This window comes from Sus scrofa, chromosome 10, assembly GCF_000003025.6.
Source record: "Sus scrofa isolate TJ Tabasco breed Duroc chromosome 10, Sscrofa11.1, whole genome shotgun sequence".
NCBI lineage: Eukaryota > Metazoa > Chordata > Mammalia > Artiodactyla > Suidae > Sus > Sus scrofa.
The window spans coordinates 19,175,464-19,194,202 of NC_010452.4; the positions used below are offsets into that span (position 1 = coordinate 19,175,464).

Consider the following 18,739-nt stretch of genomic DNA (forward strand, 5'->3'; position numbering starts at 1 on the left):
GTAATAGCCTCCTCCCATAATTCAAATCTGGCCTGCTGAATACCTTTTTTTGTTTCTGTTTTGGGTTTTTTTTGGGTCTTTTTAGGGCCGCATCTGTGGTATATGGAGGTTCCCAGGCTAGGGGTCAAATCAGAGCTACAGCTGCCGGCCTACACCACAGCCACAGCAATGCAACATTAGCTCCAAGCCTCATCTGTGACCCACACCACAGCTGACGGCAAGGCCAGTCCTCAACCCACTGAACAAGGCCAGGGATCGAACCTGCATCCTCATGGATACTCATCAAGTTTGTAACCCACTGAGCCACAAAGGAAATTCTGCTGAATACCTTTTTATTTATTTATTTATTTATTTATTTATTTATTTATTTATTTATGTATTTATTTTCCCACTGTACAGCAAGGGGATCAAGTTATCCTTACATGCATACATTACAATTACATTTTTTCCCCACCCTTTGTTCTGTTGCGACATGAGTATCTAGACAAAGTTCTCAATGCTCTTCAGCAGGATCTCCTTGTAAATCTTGAATACCTTTTTCATGTAATACAACAGAGCAAGTTCAGTGCGGGAAATCGTGGTGTCGTGAGCACCCGGTCGTCCTATTAAGAGTTTCGGCTGCTAGAATCCTCTCTCTCTTGCTTATGGAGATGTCTGGGTTCTTCCCTCTTCTCTCCTTGATACCTCTGGAGTACCATCCTACTTCTGTTTGATTAAGGCAGTAATTACTCCCACTGCTGAGACCTGAAGAGGAAGCGATCTCGGGTTTTTTTTTCTTTTAGAAAAAAAGAGTATTTGGTCATTAAAGGTTGTAAGTGGAGTCTTCACTTTCTAATGTCTTATTGTTAATCTGAAGTGTATTATTACGGACTTTTCCTACAGAGATTATGTGGACTTCTGTGTTCAAGTAGGGGGAACTAATTACAATTTCTTTTTTAAACTGTCTTCTCAGTGTCTGGTTTCTGAACAAGCTTTTAGAACATAACACATTCATAAAATGGAAACTGCTTTTGTTTGGTATTTATGACTAGGGAGTAAGTTGGAAGTAGCTCACATTCTTTATGGTGACTTGGTCTAAGAACAGAGGGAGTGACATCCTGGCTTTCTATTCTTCATTTAGGTTCAGTATGCTGCTTATGTAACTATGGGAGGCATCACCTCTATTATTAGGCTGATGTTTGCTGGACTGTTTTTTTTATTCTTTGTGAGGTTTGGCATTGGAAGGCCACTTCTTATAAAGGTAAGTAATATTTTTATGAAATTAGACCTTTAGAAATATTTTCCATGAATTTTCAAAAACATCACTGAAGGTTTTGTTTGTTTGTTTTGTTTTTCCCTTTAGTTCCCATGGCTCTTTTCCTTTGGTTATTTTTCAAAACAAGGCCCAACACAAAAATAGGTAACCCTTTCCTTTGTTTCCAGGTCTCTAAAGTATTTTTCTTTATTTTATTTTTACTTTTCCTCAGTGCCATGAAAATAATAGTTAAGACTTGATGAAGCACTTACTGTGTTTCAGGTACTTTTTTTACATTCTTTCCATAAATTACATTACTTTATCTTTTCTAACACTCCTTAGGGTAGGTGTTATCTCTGTTTTACAGATGAGGAAAATGAGTCACAGAGAGGCCAAGAAATTTGCCAAAGTCCTAGGATGGGTAAATGGCCAGCCTAGGATGAGAGCCCAGCTGTCTGGCTCCAGAAATTATATTCTCTTCCCTTCATAGAGATTTCACATATTTTTACTTTTCCATTTTTTTTCCTCCTTTTTACCTCCTCTCTCTCCCTCCCCCACACACCTTCCCTTTCTGCTTCCACACACCCTGGATCTCTGTTGGAAAGTGAATTACTTCTGTCCGGTATCCTCAACAATATGACTGCTTCAGGCACTTCAAATTTAATGTGTCAAAAATCTGAACTTCTTTCCACCAAACACTCTTCTTCTTTCTCTGTGTTCCATCTCAGTTGGTGCCACTGTCATCTACCCAGTCATGAATGTATGCATCCTTCTAGATTTTTCTCCAAACACATCACAACTGTCTTAGTTCAGGCTCTTGTCTCTCTCTTCCTCTTTCTCTCGCTCCCGCTCCTAATGTGGGAAAATACACATGACATGAAATCTATCATTTTCACCATTTTTAAGCATCAGTGGTATCAAATACATTCATATTGTTACACAGCCATCACCACCATCCAATTCCAGAATTCTTTCATCTTGCAAAACTGAAGCTTTATACTCATTAAGAAACAACTCTCCTTTCCCTTTTTTTCCCCCACAGTTCCTGGCAAAGACCACTCTACTTTGTCTGTATGAATTTGACCACACTAAATACTTCATGAGTGGAATCATGCAGTACTTGTCCTTTTGATGAGATTATTTTGCATAACGTAATGTCCTCAGACTTCATCCATGTTGTGGCATGTGTCAGAATTTCCTTTCTTATTGCAGCCAAATAGTATTCCATTATATATGGTTGTTTTTTCAGTATATGCAGGGACTTGGTTCCAGAACCCCCCCACCCGCAAATACCAAAATTTGCAATGCTCAATATCCCTTATATAAAATGGCGCAGTATTTGCATTTAACCAGTGGACATTGTCCTGTGTCCTTTAAATCATCTCTATATTACTTTATAATGCATATGTAAATGATATGTAAATAACTGTAAAGGCTGTGTGGGTGGCATGAGGCAGATTCAAGTTTTGCTCTTTGAAAAAATGTTTTGCTGTTTGGAACTTTCTGGAATTTTTTTCTGAATAATTTTGATTTGCAATTGATGAATCTATGGGACACAGAAATCATGGATGTGGTGGGCTGGTTGTATATACCATATTTTGCTTACCCATTCAACTGTCCATAGACCCTTGGGTTATTTCCACCTTTTGTCTATTTTGAATACCTTTATGAAATTGGGTGTGCAGATTATCTTTGAGTCCCTACTTTCAATTCTTTAGGGTAGGGCATGGCTCTGTGGAAATGAAACTGACTAGCATCCATGAGGACGCAGGCTTGATCCCTGGCCTCACTCAGTGGGTTAAGGATGTGGCATTGCCATGAGTTTTGGTGTAGGTCACAGATGCAGCTTGGATCTGGCGTTGCTGTGGCTGTGGTGTAGGCCGGCAGCTACAGCTCCGATTAGACCCCTAGCCTGGGAACCTCCATGTGCCGTGGGTGCAGCCCTAAAAAGACAAAAAAAAAAATTCTTTAGGGTATATCCCAGAAGTGCAATTTCTGGGTCCTATGGTAATTCTACTTTTAATTTTTTGAGGAACCACCAAGCTGTTTTCCACCCTAGCTGTACCATCTTATATTCCCACCAACTGTGCACAAAGGTTCCAGTTTCTCCACATCCTTAGCACTGGTTATTTCCTCTTTTTTTTTTTTTTTTTTTTTTTAAGGTATCCGTCCTGATAAGTGTGAGGGGATACCTCATTTTTGTTTTGATTTGAAGTTTCCCAGTTATTAGTGATGTCAAACTTCTTTTCATGTTCCTAGTGGTCATTTGCATATCTTCTTTAGAGAAATGTATAAGCAAGTCTCCTGCCCATTTTTTCCTTATATTGTTGAGTTTGACAAGTTCTCTATATATTGTGCATATTAATCCCTTATCAGATATGTGATTTGAATATATTTTCTCCCACTCCGTGAGGCTGTCTTTTCAGTCTGCCAATAGTGAAGGCCCTTATCTCTTAGCTGAATTGTTCATAGCCTTCCTGTGTTACCAGTCTATTTCATTTCCCCACTGCTGTATAAGAAATCAGTGCACAAACCTGACCCTGTTCCCAAGGATGGTTCAACATTTGCAGATCAATCAAGGTGATACACCACCTTAGCAAAAGAGAATCCGAAAACACATGGTCATCTCCATAGATGCAGGAAAAGTATTTGTTGAAATCCATCATCCACTCATGAGAAAAACTCTCACCAAACTGGGCATAGAGGGAACACATCTCAACATCATAAAAGCCACTTACTGCCCATAGCCAACATAATACTCAGCAGTGAAAAGTGTCCTGCTGAGTTCAGGAATGAGACACGGATGCCCACTCTCACCAGTTCTGGTCAACATAGTTTTGGAAGTCCTAGCCACTGCAGTCAGACCAAAAATAAGAAACAAAAGGTATCCAAATTGGAAGAGAAGAGGTAAAAGTGAAGACATGATAGTCTGTATAGAAAACCCTAAAGACTCCACACGAAAACTATTAGAACTAATAGAATAATTCAGCAAGGTAGCAGGGTAAAAGATTAGCAAACAGAAACCTGTTGCATATGTTTACCCTAAAAATGAAATATGAGAAAAAAGAAAGTAAAAAAATAAACCCCATTTAAAATCGTGTCCAAGGAGTTCCTGGTGGCACAGCAGATTAAGGATCCAGCATTGTCACTGCTATAGCTTGGGTCATTGCTGTGTTGCACATTTGATTCCTGGCCCAGGAACTTCTGCATGCTGCTGGGGCAGCTGGTACTGGAATGGAGTGGAGTGGAATGGAATGGAATACCTAGGAATAAAATTAGCCAAGAAGGAGTTCCCATCATGGTGCAGCGGAAACAAATCATGGTGCAGCGGAAACAAATCATGGTGCAGTGGGAACATGGAGCTTGCGGGTTCTATCCCTGGCCTCGCTCAGTGGGTTAAGGATCTGGTGTTTCCATGTGCTGTGGTGTAGGGCACAGATATGGCTCGGATTCTGCATTGCTGTGGCTGTGGCACAGGCCGGCAGCTGTAGCTCCAATGTGACCCCTAGCCTGGGAATTTCCATATGCCGTGGGTGCAGCCCTAAAAAACAAACAAACAAAAAATAGCATAAAATAAAATTAGCCAAGGAAATTAAAGAGCTATATGCTACAAACTATAAGACATTGATAAAATAAATTGAGGATGATCCTTGCAAAGATATCCCATGCTCTTAGATGGAAAAATTAATATTGTAAAAATGGTTATAGCATCCAAAACAATCTATAGATTTAATGCCATTGTTCTCAATCCTGAGGAAAAATACAAAGCTGGAGGGCATAACTCTCCCAGATTTTAGGCAATACTACAAAGCCATGGTAATCAAAGCAGTGTGATATGGATGCAAAAACAGGCCTGTCAGTGGAGCAGACTAGAGAGCCCAGAAATAAAACTACACATCTATGGTCAATTAATCTGTGACAAAGGAGGCAAGATACGTATGATGGAGAAAAGACAGTTTCTTTAACAGGTGGCATTGGGAAAGTTGGGGAACATTGTGTGTCAATGAAATGAGTCCTTCATGTCATATACAAAAATACACTCAAAATGGTTTAAAGACCTAGATGTGAGACATGATGCCATAAAACTCATGCAAGAAAACATAGGCAAAGCATTCTTGGACATAAGTCATAGCAATATTTTCTTAGATCTGTATTCCAAGGTAAAGAAAATAATAATAAAAGTAAAAATAAACAAATGGGACCTAATTCAACTTAAAACCTTTTGCACAGCAAAGGAAACCATCAACAAAATGAAAGAACAACCCACGGACTGAGAGAAAATTACACTGCAAACAATGCAGCCAAGAAGGGGCTAATGTCCAGAATATACAGACAGCTCATGCAATTCAATAGCAGAAAAACAACCCAATCCAAAAAATGGGCAGAATACCTAAATAGACATTTCTTCAACGACGTCATACCCATGGCCAACAGGAAAATGAAAAAGATGCTCAACATCACTAATGATTAGAGAAGTGCAAATCAAGACCACGGTAATGCATGACCACAGTCAGAAGAGCTGTCATCAAACAATCTGCCAATAATAAATGCTGGAGAGGGTACGTAGCAAAGAGAACCCTTCTACACTGTTAGTGGGTAAGAATGTAGATGAAATTTGTGCAGCCCCTTTGGAAAACACTTTGGAACTTCCTTTAAAAACTAAAAACAGAGCTGCCTTGTGATCCATCAATCCCTTTCTTGGGCATACATCCAAAACAGAGGAAAACTCTAATTTGAAAGGATAAATGTCCTTCCGTATTCATAGCAGTACTATTTACAATAGCCAAGGCAAGGAAACCAACAACCCAAGTGCCCATCCACAGACAATTTGTTGAAGAAGATTTGGGGTGTGTGTGTGTACACAGACAAGAGTCTGAGGCATACAAATCAGAGTACAGTTCATTACCTTAATCAGAAATATATCTGTTAGGTAGGATAATTTCAGGACAAGGCATTGTCTTACTTACTTATTCTCTCCATTTAAGCAAATTACAGAAGACATGTATTTTTTTTTTTAATCAGTCTTCCCAACAGATGGACTACAGTTCTTGGCCTGGTGGAGTTATCCTCTTTCTTAGACCATCTTTGGACAGGAAAAACCAACAAGTTCTCTCCATTTTCCTTTCCTCTTTTCCTTTCTTCTCTGCTCTTACCCCGCTCTTTTTTCTCTACTTCACAGGCTGACCAACACTCATTCTGAGAAGTCTAGTATATAGTGGACAGTCAGCCTTGAAAGGCGTGGATGCCATCCCATTCTTTTAAGATCATCTCTGCTTATGGAGTTCCCCAGGGGCCTATTGGTTGAGGATCCGATGTTGTCACTGCTGTGACATGGTTTTGATCCCTGGCCCAGGAACTTTTGTATGCCTCTGGTGCCGCCAAAAAAAAAAAAAAAAAAAAAAAAAAAAAAAAATCTCTGCTCAGATCTCATGAACTCACACTGTATAATTTAATGCTTAGATAAGGCTACATGTTGTGGGATGAAGTGAGGGAAATGGGAAGGAAAATCAGTCATGCCTGAAAAAGCTACCAGATACCTTTACAGTAAGGAAATACACTTGGTTTCTTTTGTGCAACTTCACCAATTTGATTTCCTCCTATTTTTTATTGGAAATTCATCTTCTTTAGTATTGGCCCTTGAGAGCATATGGCCTTGGACATACATGAGTAGCTGAATTTACTGCTCTTTTTCAATAATAGTCCCTTAGTGTTGGTAAATGTATTGAAAAGCTCTTATCTTTATTTTTTCTTCAAATAATATTTTACTGCATTTATTTAAACTGGAAAAACAATCCAGTTCAATCATGTCTTCCACCCCTTTCCCCGGCCTCTGGCAACCACCATTCTGTTCACTGTATATATGACCTTCATATATGAACAAGGTCATACTCAGTCTTGGTTCACTTTGAATAGTGCCCTTGCAGTCTATCCATGTTGTCCCAGATGGCAGGATATCTTTCGTTTTATGGCTGAATACTGTTCCATCACGTGTGTGTACACACCCCACATTTTCTTTATCCATCTGTGGACATTTAGGTGGTTTCCATGCCTTGGCTATTGCAAGGCATGCTGCAGTGACCATGGGGGATGCATATATTTTTCCAAATTAGAGTTTGTTTTCTTCAAATAGATGTCCAGAAGTGGACTTGGTGGATCACATGGTAGTTCTGTTTTACTGTCTTCCATAGTGGCTGTATCAGTTTCCCTGCCTTCCAGCAGTGCAGGAGGGTTCCCTTTTGTCCACATCACCAACATGTATCTGTTCTTTTTGATAATGGTCATTCTGATGGTTGTGAGGTGATATCTCATTATGGTTTTGATGTGCATTTCTCTGATGATGTGTCTGCTTTTCGTGCCAGGATGAAGGTTCCCTTTTCTTCACATCACCAATAACATTTATTTGTTCTTTTTGATGACAGTCATTCTGATGGGTGTGAGGTGCTTTCTCATTAGGGTTTTATTTTACATTTATCTAATGATGATTGATATTGAGTGTATTTTCATGTCTGTCTCTATTGGAACAATATCTATTCATCTCCACTGCCCAGTTTTAATTAATTTCTTTGGGGTTTTGTTGATGTTGAGTTGTATGCGTTCTTTGTGTTTTAGGTCTTAACCCCATATTAGATAGATTGTTTGAACATGTCCTCTTCCTTTCAGTAGGCAGTCTGTTCTGTTTGTTGATAGTTTCCTTCACTGCAAAAGCTTTTTAGTTTAATGTAGTCTGAATTGTTTATTTTTGCTTTTGTTTTCCTTGGCTGAGGAGACATATCCACTAAAATATTGCTAAGACCAATGTCAAAGAGCATACTACCTATGTTTTATTCTAGGGAGTTTCATGGGTTCATGTATTACATTGAAGTTTTTAAATACTTTTTCGAGTTTATTTTTGTATGTGATGTGAGACAGCAGTCCAGTTTGATTTTTTTTTTGCATGTATGTGTTTCCAGTTTTTCCAGCACAATTTATCAAGGAGGGTGTCTTTCCTATTGTATATTCTTGCCTCCTTTGTCATAGAGTAATTGAACATGTGCGTGTGAAATTATTTCTGAGATCTCTCTTTTGCTCTGTTGATCTGTGTGTCAGTTTTTTGGTGCCAGTACCATAGTGTTTTGATTACTGGGCCTTTGCAGTATAGTTTGAAATTAGGGAAGATGATACTCTAGCTTTGTTCTTTCACAGGATTCTTTGGCTATTTGAGGTCTGTGAAAAATACCATTAGTGTTTTGATAGGAATTACATTGATTCTATATGTTGCCTGGGGTAGTATGGTCATTTTAAACAGTATTAATTTTTACAATCACAGAGCATGGTATATATTTCCATGCATTGTCTTTAGTTTCTTTCATAAATATCTTATAATTTTTTGAGGACAATTATTTTACCTCCTTGTTTAGATTTATTCCTAGGTAGTATTCCTTTTGATGCAGTGGTCAATGAGATTGTTTTCTTAATTTCTTTTGCTAATAGTTTGTTGTGAGTGTATAGAAATATAGCAGATTTCTGTATATTAACTTTATATTGTATCCTGCAACTCTACTGAATTCATTTATTAGTTTTTAATAGGTTTTTTTATTTTGCATCTTTAGGATCTTCTCTCTATAGTATTGTGACCTCTACAGACAGTGGCAGTTTTGCGTCTTCCTTTCCAATTTAGTTTACTTTTATTACTTTTTCTTGTCTAATTGTTGTGGCTAGGACTTCTAGTACTATGTTGATCATAAGTGGCAGGAATGGGCACTCTTGTCTTATTTGTGATCTTGGAGGAAATGCCTTTTCACCATTGAGTGTTAGCTGTGAGCTTGACATATACGGCCTTTATTGTGTTGAAGTATGTTCCTCGCAACAAACCCACTTTGTTGAGAGTTTCTGTCATGAATGAATGTTGAATTTTCTTAAAAGTTTTTCTGCATCCATTGAGATGATCATATGACTTTTTTATGGCAATATGCATGACATATGGAAGTTCCCGGGCCAGGGATTGGATCCAGGCTGCAGCTGTGACCTGTGCCAAATCTGCAGCAAGGCTAGATCCTTTAACACCACTGCACCAGGCCGGGGATAGAACCTATCCCTCCACAGCAATCCAAGCTGCTGCATTTGGATTCTTAACCCACCGTGCCACAGTGGAAACTCCGAGAAGATCATGCAGTTTTTAAACTTCTGTTTCTTAATTTGTATCACGATGATTGATTCATGGTTATCAGTTATTCATCTCTTAATGTATTGTTAAATTCAGTTTGTTAATATTTGGTTGAGGACATTTTGCATCTGTGTTCGTCAGTGATACATTGGCCTGTAATTTTCCTTTTTTTTTTTTTTTTTTTTTTTTTGGTAATGTCTTTGGTATTGGTGTCAGGGAGATGGAGGTTCATAAAATGACTTTGGAAGCAGTTCTTCCTCTGCAGTTTTTTTGAATAGTTGAGAATGATAGGCATAAACGCTTCTTGATATTTATTATTTACTTATTTTCTGTGTTTTTGTCTTTTTAGGGCGTCACCCATGGCATATAGAGGTTCCCAGGCTAGGGGTCCAATTGGAGCTGCAGCCAGCGGCCATTGCCACAGCCACAGCAATGTGGGATCCGAGCCATGTCTGCAACCCACACCACTGCTCATGGCAACTCCGGGTCCTTAACCCCACTAAGTGAGGCCATGGATCAAACCACTACCTCATAGATGCTCGTCAGGTTTCCCAGCCATTGAGCCCCAAAGGGAACTCTCAACTCTTCCTTAAATGTTTGGTAGAATTCACCTGTGACAGACACTCTTTGGTGCTGGACTTTTGTTTATTGGGAATTGAGGGGTTTTAAAATTATTGATTCAGTTTCATTCCTGGTAATCAGTCTGTTCATATTTTCTATTTTTCCTGAATCTGTGTTGGGAGATTGAACATTTCTAGAAGTTCATCCATTTCTTTTATGTTCTCCATTTTATTCACATAAAATTGTTTCTAATATCTTCTATGATACTTTGTCTTTCTGTGATGTCACTTGGAATGTCTTCTTCAGTTCTGATTGTAGTTATTTTCTCTCTTTCTTTCTTGATGAGTCTGGCCTAAAGTTTATCAATTTTGTGTACCCAAGGAACCAGGTCTTAGTTCCATTGATCTTTTCTATCATTGTTGGAGTATCTGTTTCACTTATTTCTTCTCTGATCCTTGTGATTTTTTCTTCTGCTAACTTTGGCGTTCATTTATTCTTAATTGTCTAGTTCATTTAGGTACAAAGTGAGGTTGCTTATTTTAGATTTTTGTTTGTTTCCCGAGGGTGCTTGTATTCCTATAAGCTTCCCCCTTAGAATTACTTTTCTTTCGTCCTATAGATTTTGGATGGTTGTGTTTCCATTTTCTTTTGCCTCCAGGTATTTTTTGATATTCCCTTTCTTTGGTGATCCATTAGTTGTTTAGTAACATGTTGTGTATCCTCCACCTGTTTGATTTTTGCAGTTTTTTCCCTGAGAGTTGATTTCGAGTCTCCTAGTGTTCTGGTCAGAAAGATGCTTGATGTGATTTCAGTTTTCTTACATTTACCAAGGCTTGTTATGTGGCCTAGTATGTGATCTGCCCTGGAGACTATCCATGTGCACTTGAAAAGAATGTGTATTTGGATGCTTTGGGATGAAATGCTTTGTATATGTATCTCTTGAGTTCATCAATGTCTTCTGTGTCATTTAAGGTCAGTATTTCCATCCTGATTTTCTGTTTGGGTGATCTGTTCATTGATGTCAGTGAGGTGTTAAAGTCCCTTAGTCTAATTGTTTACCATCAATTTCTCCTTGTGTGTTTGTTGAGATTTGTTTCATGTATTTGGGGGCGCCTATGTTGGGTACCTATATCTTTACAGTTGTTTTGGTATCTTCCTTTTGGATTGCTCCCTTTATAATTAGTAATATCCATCGTTGTATCTTGTTACAGCCTTGGTTTTATTTACCTTTTTGGTTTTGGGGCCACACAAACGACATAATGAAGGTTTCCAGGCTAGGGTCTAATGGGAGCTGTAGCCACCGGCCTACACCACAGCCACAACAACACCAGATCCAAGCCGCATCTGCAACCTACACCACAGCTCATGGCAACACTGGATCCTTAACCCATTGAGTGAGGCTGGGGATCGAATCCCGCAACCTCATGGTTACTAGTTGGATTCCTTTCCACTGCGCCATTTCTTGGGCCGCTCCTGCGGCATATGGAGGTTCCCAGGCTAGGGGTCCAATCAGATTTGTAGCTGCTGGCCTATGCCAGAGCCATAGCAATGCAGGATCCGAGCCGCGTCGGCAACCTACACCACAGCTCACGGCAATGCCAGATTGTTAACCCACTGCGCAAGGGCAGAGATCAAACCCGCAACTTCATGGTTCTAGTCGGATTTGTTAACCACTGTGTGATGACAGGAACTCCTAGTCTTGGTTTTAAAGTCTGTTTTCTCTGATGTAAGTATTGCTAACCTCACTTTCTTTTCATTTCCCTTTGTCTAGAATACCTTTTCCATTCCCTTACTTTCAGTCTGTGTCTTTATAGCTGAAGTCTCTTGTAGGCTATATATGTGTGTGTGTATATATATATATTATATATACATATATATATATATACACACATGTCTTGTTTATGTATCCATTCACTCACTCTATTCTTTTGACTAGAGCATTTAATCTATTTACATTTAAAGTAATATTGATAGGTGTGTACATTTTGTTAATAGTTTTCTGGTTGTTTTGTATTTTCTGAGATCAGCTTGTATTGCTATAAACTTTCCTCTTAGACCTGCTTTTGCTGCATCCCATAGGTTTTGGAGTGTTGTGTCTTTGTTGTCATTTGCTTCTAGATATTTTTAATTTCCTCCTTGATTTATTCAGTGATCCATTTGATTGTGGAGTAGTAGCATGTTGTTGAGTCTCCATGTATTTTGTTTTTTGCAGTTTTTTCTTGTTGTTGATTTCCAGTCGTATAGCGTTGTGCTTGGAAAAGATGCTTGATATGATTTCCATTTTCTTAAAGTCACCAAGGCTTGATTTGTAGCCAGGATGTGATCCACCTTAGAGAACGTTCTGTGTGCCCTTGAGAAGAACGTGTATTCTGTTGGTTTTGGATGGAATGTCCTATAAATATCTATTAAGTCCATCTGGTCTAATGCTTTATGCAGGGCCTGTGTTTCCTTATTGATTTTCTGTCTGGATGATCTGTCCATTGCTGTCAGTGGGGTGTTAAAGTCCCCCACTATGATTGTGTTATTGTTGATTTCTCCTTTAAGGTTGTTAGCAGTTGCCTTATGTATTGTGGTGAACCTATGTTGGGTGCATAGGTATTTCAAATTGTTATATCTTCTTGGATTGATCCTTTGATCATTCTGTAGTGTCCTTCCTTGTCTCTTAAAATAGTCTTCATTTTAAAGTCTATTTTGTCTGATATGAGTATTGCTAGTCCAGCTTTCTTTGATTCCCGTTTGCATGGAATACTTTCTTCCGTCCTCTCACTTTCAATTTGTATGTGTCCCTAGAAGTGAAGTGGGCCTCTTGAGACAGAAAATATATGAGTCTTGTTTTGTATCCGTTCAGACAGTCTGTGTCGTTGGTTAGGGCATTTGGTCCATTAACATGTAAGGTAGTTATTGATATGTATGTTCTTGTTGCCATTTAATTCATTGTTTTAAATTTGTTTTTGTTGCTCTTTTTCCTTCCCTTCTTCTCTTGTTCTCTCCTCTTGCGGTTTGATGATGGTCTTTGGTGTTGTATTTGAGTTGATTTTTCTTATTTGTTTGTGTGTCAGTTATAGATTTTTGGTTCGCAGTCACTCTGAAGTTTTGATATGAGTGTATATACATGTGCGAGATTGTTTTAGGTTGTTGGTCTCTTAATTGCAAGTGCATCTCCATTATCCTGCCTTTACCCTCCTCTTCTCAGAGTTTCTGATTTTGGTAGCATAATTTTGTGTGCATGATTCTTACCTTTACTACATGTATGCCTTCACTGGTGAGTCTCGTCATTTGTGGTATTTTTGTTTCTGGTTGCAGCCTTTCTTTTCTGACTAGAGAAGTTCTTTTAGTATTTGTTGTTTTTATATATGTATATATATGTGTGTGTGTGTTATATATATATATATATATTATTACTCAAATGAATTTATCACATCTGTAGTTGTATAATGATCATCACAATCCAATTTCACAGAATTTCCATCCCACAACCCAAGCACATCCCCCCACCCCCAAACTGTCTCCTCCAGAGACTAAATTTTCAATGTCTGTGAGTCAGCATCTGTTCTGCAAAGAAGTTCATTGTGTCCTTTTTTCAGATTCCACATGTCAGTGACAGCATTTGATGTTGGTGTCTCATTGTATGGCTGACTTCACTTAGCATGATAGTTTCTAGGTCCATCCATGTTGCTAAAAATGCCGGGATTTCATTCCTTTTAATGGCTGAGTCATATTCCATTGTGTGTATGTACCACATATTCTTGATCCACTCCTCTGTCGATGGACATTTCGGTTGTTTCCATGTGTTGGCTATTGAAAAGAGTGCTGCAATGAACATCGGGTACATGTGTCTTTGCAGTCGTGGTTTTCTCTGGATAGATGCCCAGGAGTGGGATGGCTGGATCAAATGGTAGTTCCATGTTTAGTTTTCTGAGGACTCTCCATACTGTGTTCCACAGTGGTTGCACCAATTTACAGTCCCATCAACAGTGTCATAGGGTGCCTTTTTCTCCACACCCTCTCCAGAACTTACTGTTTGTAGACGTTTTGATGATGGCCATTCTGGCTGGTGTAGGGGGTACCTCATCGTGGTTTTGATTTGCATTTCTCTAATCATGAGAGATGCTGAACATCTTTTCATGTGTTTTTTGGCCATCTGTATGTCGTCTTTGGAGAACTGTCTGTTTAGATCTTCTGCCCATTTTTGGTGGTTTTTTTTTGGTATGGGGCAGCAGAAGGTGTTAATAAATTGGGGATGAATCCCTTGTCAGTCGATTCATTTGCAAAGATTTTCTCCCATTCTGTGGGTTGTCTTTTTGTGTTTAGGGTTTCCTTTGCTGTGCAGAAACTTTAAGTTTGATTAGGTCCCATTTGTTTATTTTGTTTTTGTTGTCAATACTCTGAGAGGTGGATCTGAGAAGATGTTGCTGTCGTTTATGTCAGAGAGTGTTTGGCCTATGTTTTCTCTAGGCGTTTTATAGTGTCTGGTGTTCATCTAGGTCTTTAATCCATTTGGAGTTTATTTTGTGTATGGTGTTAGGGATGTTCTCATTTCATTCTTTTCCATGTGGCTGTCCAGGTTTGCCAGCACCACTTATTGAACTGTCCTTCTCCATTGTACATTCTTGCCTCCTTTGTCAGAGATGAGTTGGCTGTAGGTGCGTGGGTTGACTTCTGGGCTTTCTCCTGTTGCACTGATCTCTTTTTCTGTCTTTGTGCCAGCACCATATGGTTTTGATGAGTGTTGCTTTGTAGTGTAGCCTGAAGTCTGCGAGCCTGATTCCTCCAGCTCCATGTTTCTTTTCAGGATGTCTTTGGCTAATCTGGGTTTTTTGTGCTTGCAAACAAATTTTAAAATATTTTGTTCAAGTTCTGTGAAAATTGTCCTTGGTAGTTTGATAGGGATTGCATTGAATCTGTAGATGTCTTAGGTAGTGTAGTCATTTTGATAATATGAACTCTTCCAATCCACAAGCATGGTATATCTTCCATCTGTTTGTGTCCTTTGATTTCTTTTCATCAGTGTCTTATAGTTTTCAGAGTACAGATCTTTTGTCTCTTTAGGTAGGTTTACTCCTAGGTGTTTTATTCCTTTGGATGCGATGGTAAACGGGATTGCTTCCCTCATTTCTTTCTGATCTTTCATTGTTAGTGTATAGAGTGCTGTCGATGTGTATTAATTTTGTATCCTGCGACTTTGCCAAATTCGTGGATGAGCTCTAACAGTTTTCTGGTAGAGTCTTTAGGATTCTCTAGGTATAGTATCATGTCATCTGAAATAGTGATAGTTTTTTACTTCTTCCTTCCAAATTTGGATTCCTTTTATTTCTTTTACTTCTCTGATTGCTGTAGCCAGGACTTCCAAAACTGTGTTGAAGGGTAGTGGTGAGAACAGACATCCTTGCCTTGTTCCTGATCTTGGCGGGAATTCATTCAGCTTTTCACCATTGAGAATGATGTTTGCTGTGGGTTTGTCATATATGGCCTTTATTACTTGAGGTAGGTTCCACTCTGCCACTTTCTGAAGGGTTTTTATCAGAAATGGGTGTGGCTTTTGTCAAAGCCTTTTTCTAAGTCTATCGAGAGGATCATATGGTTTTGATTCTTCAGTTTGTTAATGTGGTATATCACACTGATGGATTTGCGGATAGTGAAGAACCCTTGCATCCCTGGGATAATCCACTTGATCATGAGTACAATCCTTTGAATGTATTGTTGGATGCGGTTTGCTAGTATTTTGTTGAGGATTTTTGCATCGATGTTCATCAGAGAAATTGGCCTGTTGTTTTCTTTTTTGGTGGTATCTTTGTCTGGTTTGGTATCAGGGTGATGGTGCCTCATAGAATGAGTTTGGGAGTATCCTTCCTCTGCAATTTTTGAAATAGTTTCAGAAGGAGAGGTGTTAGTGCTTCTCTAAATGTTTGATAGAATTTGCTGTGAAGCCATCTGGTCCTGGACTTTCGTTTGTTGGAAGTTTTAAATCACAGTTTCATTTCAGTCCTTGTGATGGGTCTATTCATCTTTTCTATTTCATCTGGTTTAGTCTTGGAAGATGGTACTTTTCTAAGGATTTGTCCATTTCTTCTAAGTTTTCTGTTTATTGGCATATAGTAGCATATAGTAGTCTCTTATGATCCTTTATATTTCTGTGATGTCTGTTGTTACTTCTTCTTTTTCATTTTAATGTTATTGATTTGAGTCCTCTCTCTTTTTTGCTTGATAAGTCTGGCTAAGGGTTTTTCAATTTTGTTGATCTTTTCAAAGAACCAGCTTTTCGTTTCATTGATCTTTTCTATGGGTTCTTGGTTTCTATTTCATTGATTTCTGCTCTGATCTTTATGATTTCTTTCCTTCTACTAACTTTAGGTCTTGTCTGTTCTTCTCTCTCGAGCTGCTTTAGATATAAAGTTATCTTGTTATTTGAGCTTTTTCTTGTTTCCTGAGGTAGGCTTGTATTGCTATACACTTTCCTCTTAGAATGGCTTTGCTACATCCCATAGGTTTTGGAGTGTTGGAACTTCATTGTCGTTTGCTTCTAGGTATTTTTGTTGTTGTTGCTGTTGTTGTTGTTGTTGCTATTTCTTGGGCCGCTCCGCAGCATATGGAGGTTCCCAGGCTAGGGGTTGAATCTGAGCTGTAGCCACCGGCCTACGCCAGAGCCACAGCAACACGGGATCCGAGCCGCATCTGCAACCTACACCACAGCTACGGCAACGCCAGATCGTTAACCCACTGAGCTAGGGCAGGGACCGAACCCGCAACCTCATGGTTCCTAGTCGGATTCGTTAACCACTGCGCCATGACGGAACTCCTAGGTATTTTTTTAATTTCCTCTTTGACTTCTTCAGTGATCCATTGGTTGTTTAGTAGCATGTTGCTTAGTCTCCATGTGTTTGTGTTTTTTGCAGCTTTTTCTTGTTGTTGATTTCCAGTCGTGTAGCGTTGCGATTGGAAAAGATGTTGATGTGATTTCAATTTTCTTAAAGTACTGAGGTTGCTCCGTTGCATGGAATATTTTCTTTTTCTTTTCTTTTTTGTCTTTTGTCTTTTTTTTGTTGTGTTGTTGCATTTCTTGGGCCGATCCTGTGGCACATGGAATTCCAGGCTAGGGTTGAATCGGAGCTGTAGCCACCGCCTACGCAGAGCCACAGCAACACGGATCCGAGCCGCATCTCAACCTACACCACAGCTCATGGCAACGCCGGATCGTTAACCCACTGAGCAAGGCCAGGGGTCAAACCCGCAACCTCATGGTCCTAGTTGGATCTGTTGACCACTGTGCCATGACGGGAACTCCATTCCGCTTGTTTAATTTCCCTTTCTATCACTTGCCTTTGAAGTCAGATCCAAGTGTAAGCAGACAGATTCCGGTGCTTACCACTATTTTCTAGACATTGTATGGTTTCATTCTTCCATTCGAGTCTTAGTCCATTTTAATTTGGGATGTGTGAGATAGTTCTAGTTCCATTCCTTTGCATGTGCTGGCAGTTCTTCCAGCACATGATGACGAACTGTCCTTGTCCATTGTATGCTCTCTGTCTTGTGAAATGATTGTCTGTGTCTGTGTTGTTTACTTCTGGCTGTCAATGTTGTTTCACTGTCTGTAGTTTGTTTTTGCCAGTCCTAACTGTTTGATATCTATACTTTGTAGTATAGTTGAAATCAAGCAATGTAATCCTTCCATCTTTGCTGCTCTTTCTCAAGATGTTGTAGCTGATGGGATCTATTTGGTTCCATACAAATTTTAGAAGGTTTCTCCTAGTTCTGTGCAATGGCATGGGATTTGGTAGAGAGTGCACTGAGTCTCTGTTGCTTGTAACCTGACATTTGAATGATATGAATCACTCATAAACATGAAGATCTTTCCATTCATTATGTCTTTCTTCCTCAACATTGTATAATTTCAGTGTACATTCTTTACGTTTTGGTTAAATTTATTCTAGGTACTTTATTTTTGATGGAATCATGAATATGATTTTTTGGTTTGTTTCTGTTTTAACCTTCTATGTCTTTGTTCGTCTTCTGTAATGTGTTGATCTTTGCCTCCAGTTTTTTTCTAAGCTCTTGGATCCTCTTCACTATCATTATTCCAAAGTCATTTTGCATGGAGGTGGGGCGGGGTTGTCTTGTTCCTTCGTCTAGTTCATATTTCTCTGGCTTTTCACTTTGTATACTTTTTGGTGATCTTGTTTGAGGCGTGTGGCCTCTCTTGCGTCTGGTGTCTGGCCCCTTGTAGGTGAAATGGATAGAGGGCTGTGGCCAGCTTCCTGATGGGAGGGACAGGTGCCTGCCCGCTGGTAGGTGGAGCTGAGCCTTGTCTCTCTAGGGGTGGACCTTGTCTTTGGGTGTGATGTGGGCACTTTAGGTATCTGTTTGTTGATCAGTGGGCTGTGTCCCAGCTTGTTTGTTGTTTGGCCTGGACTTCTCAGCCCTAATTTGAGGACCAGATGTTTCCAAAATGGCCACCTCCAGGAGAGCTCATGCCAACAGCTATTCCTGGGACCTCTGCCTAGACTGTCTTGCCCCCACAGCGTGCCCCAGCCACCCCCTCCTTTCCCAGAGACCCTCCATGTCCGGCCAGGTCATTCTGACCCAGATTCTTCTTGAGTGCCTGCTTAGCCCTGGGACCCAGTGCACATGAAAGCCTGTGTGCAGCCTCCGGGAGTGGAGTTTCTGTCTCCCCCAGTCCTGTGGAGCTCTTGCACACAAGCCTCAGTGGCCTTCAATGTCATGTGTCCCAGGGCTCCTCCTTCCCGTGCCAGACTCCCTGGCTTAGGCACCTGCTGTGGGGTTCAGAGTCTCCTGTGGCAAAGCCT

General features: G+C 39.6%; 1 protein-coding gene across 1 annotated transcript in view; it reads left to right on the forward strand.

Annotated features, from left to right (window-relative positions):
* LOC102162044 (saccharopine dehydrogenase-like oxidoreductase) overlaps positions 1-8,430 on the forward strand; it is a 35,214-nt gene extending 26,784 nt beyond the window's left edge. The window contains exons 7-8 of the mRNA XM_021064265.1: positions 1,121-1,240; positions 5,465-8,430. Of these exons, the coding sequence (XP_020919924.1) occupies positions 1,121-1,240; positions 5,465-5,488 (144 nt within the window). The 3' untranslated portion in view covers positions 5,489-8,430. The remainder of the gene's footprint in view (positions 1-1,120; positions 1,241-5,464) is intronic.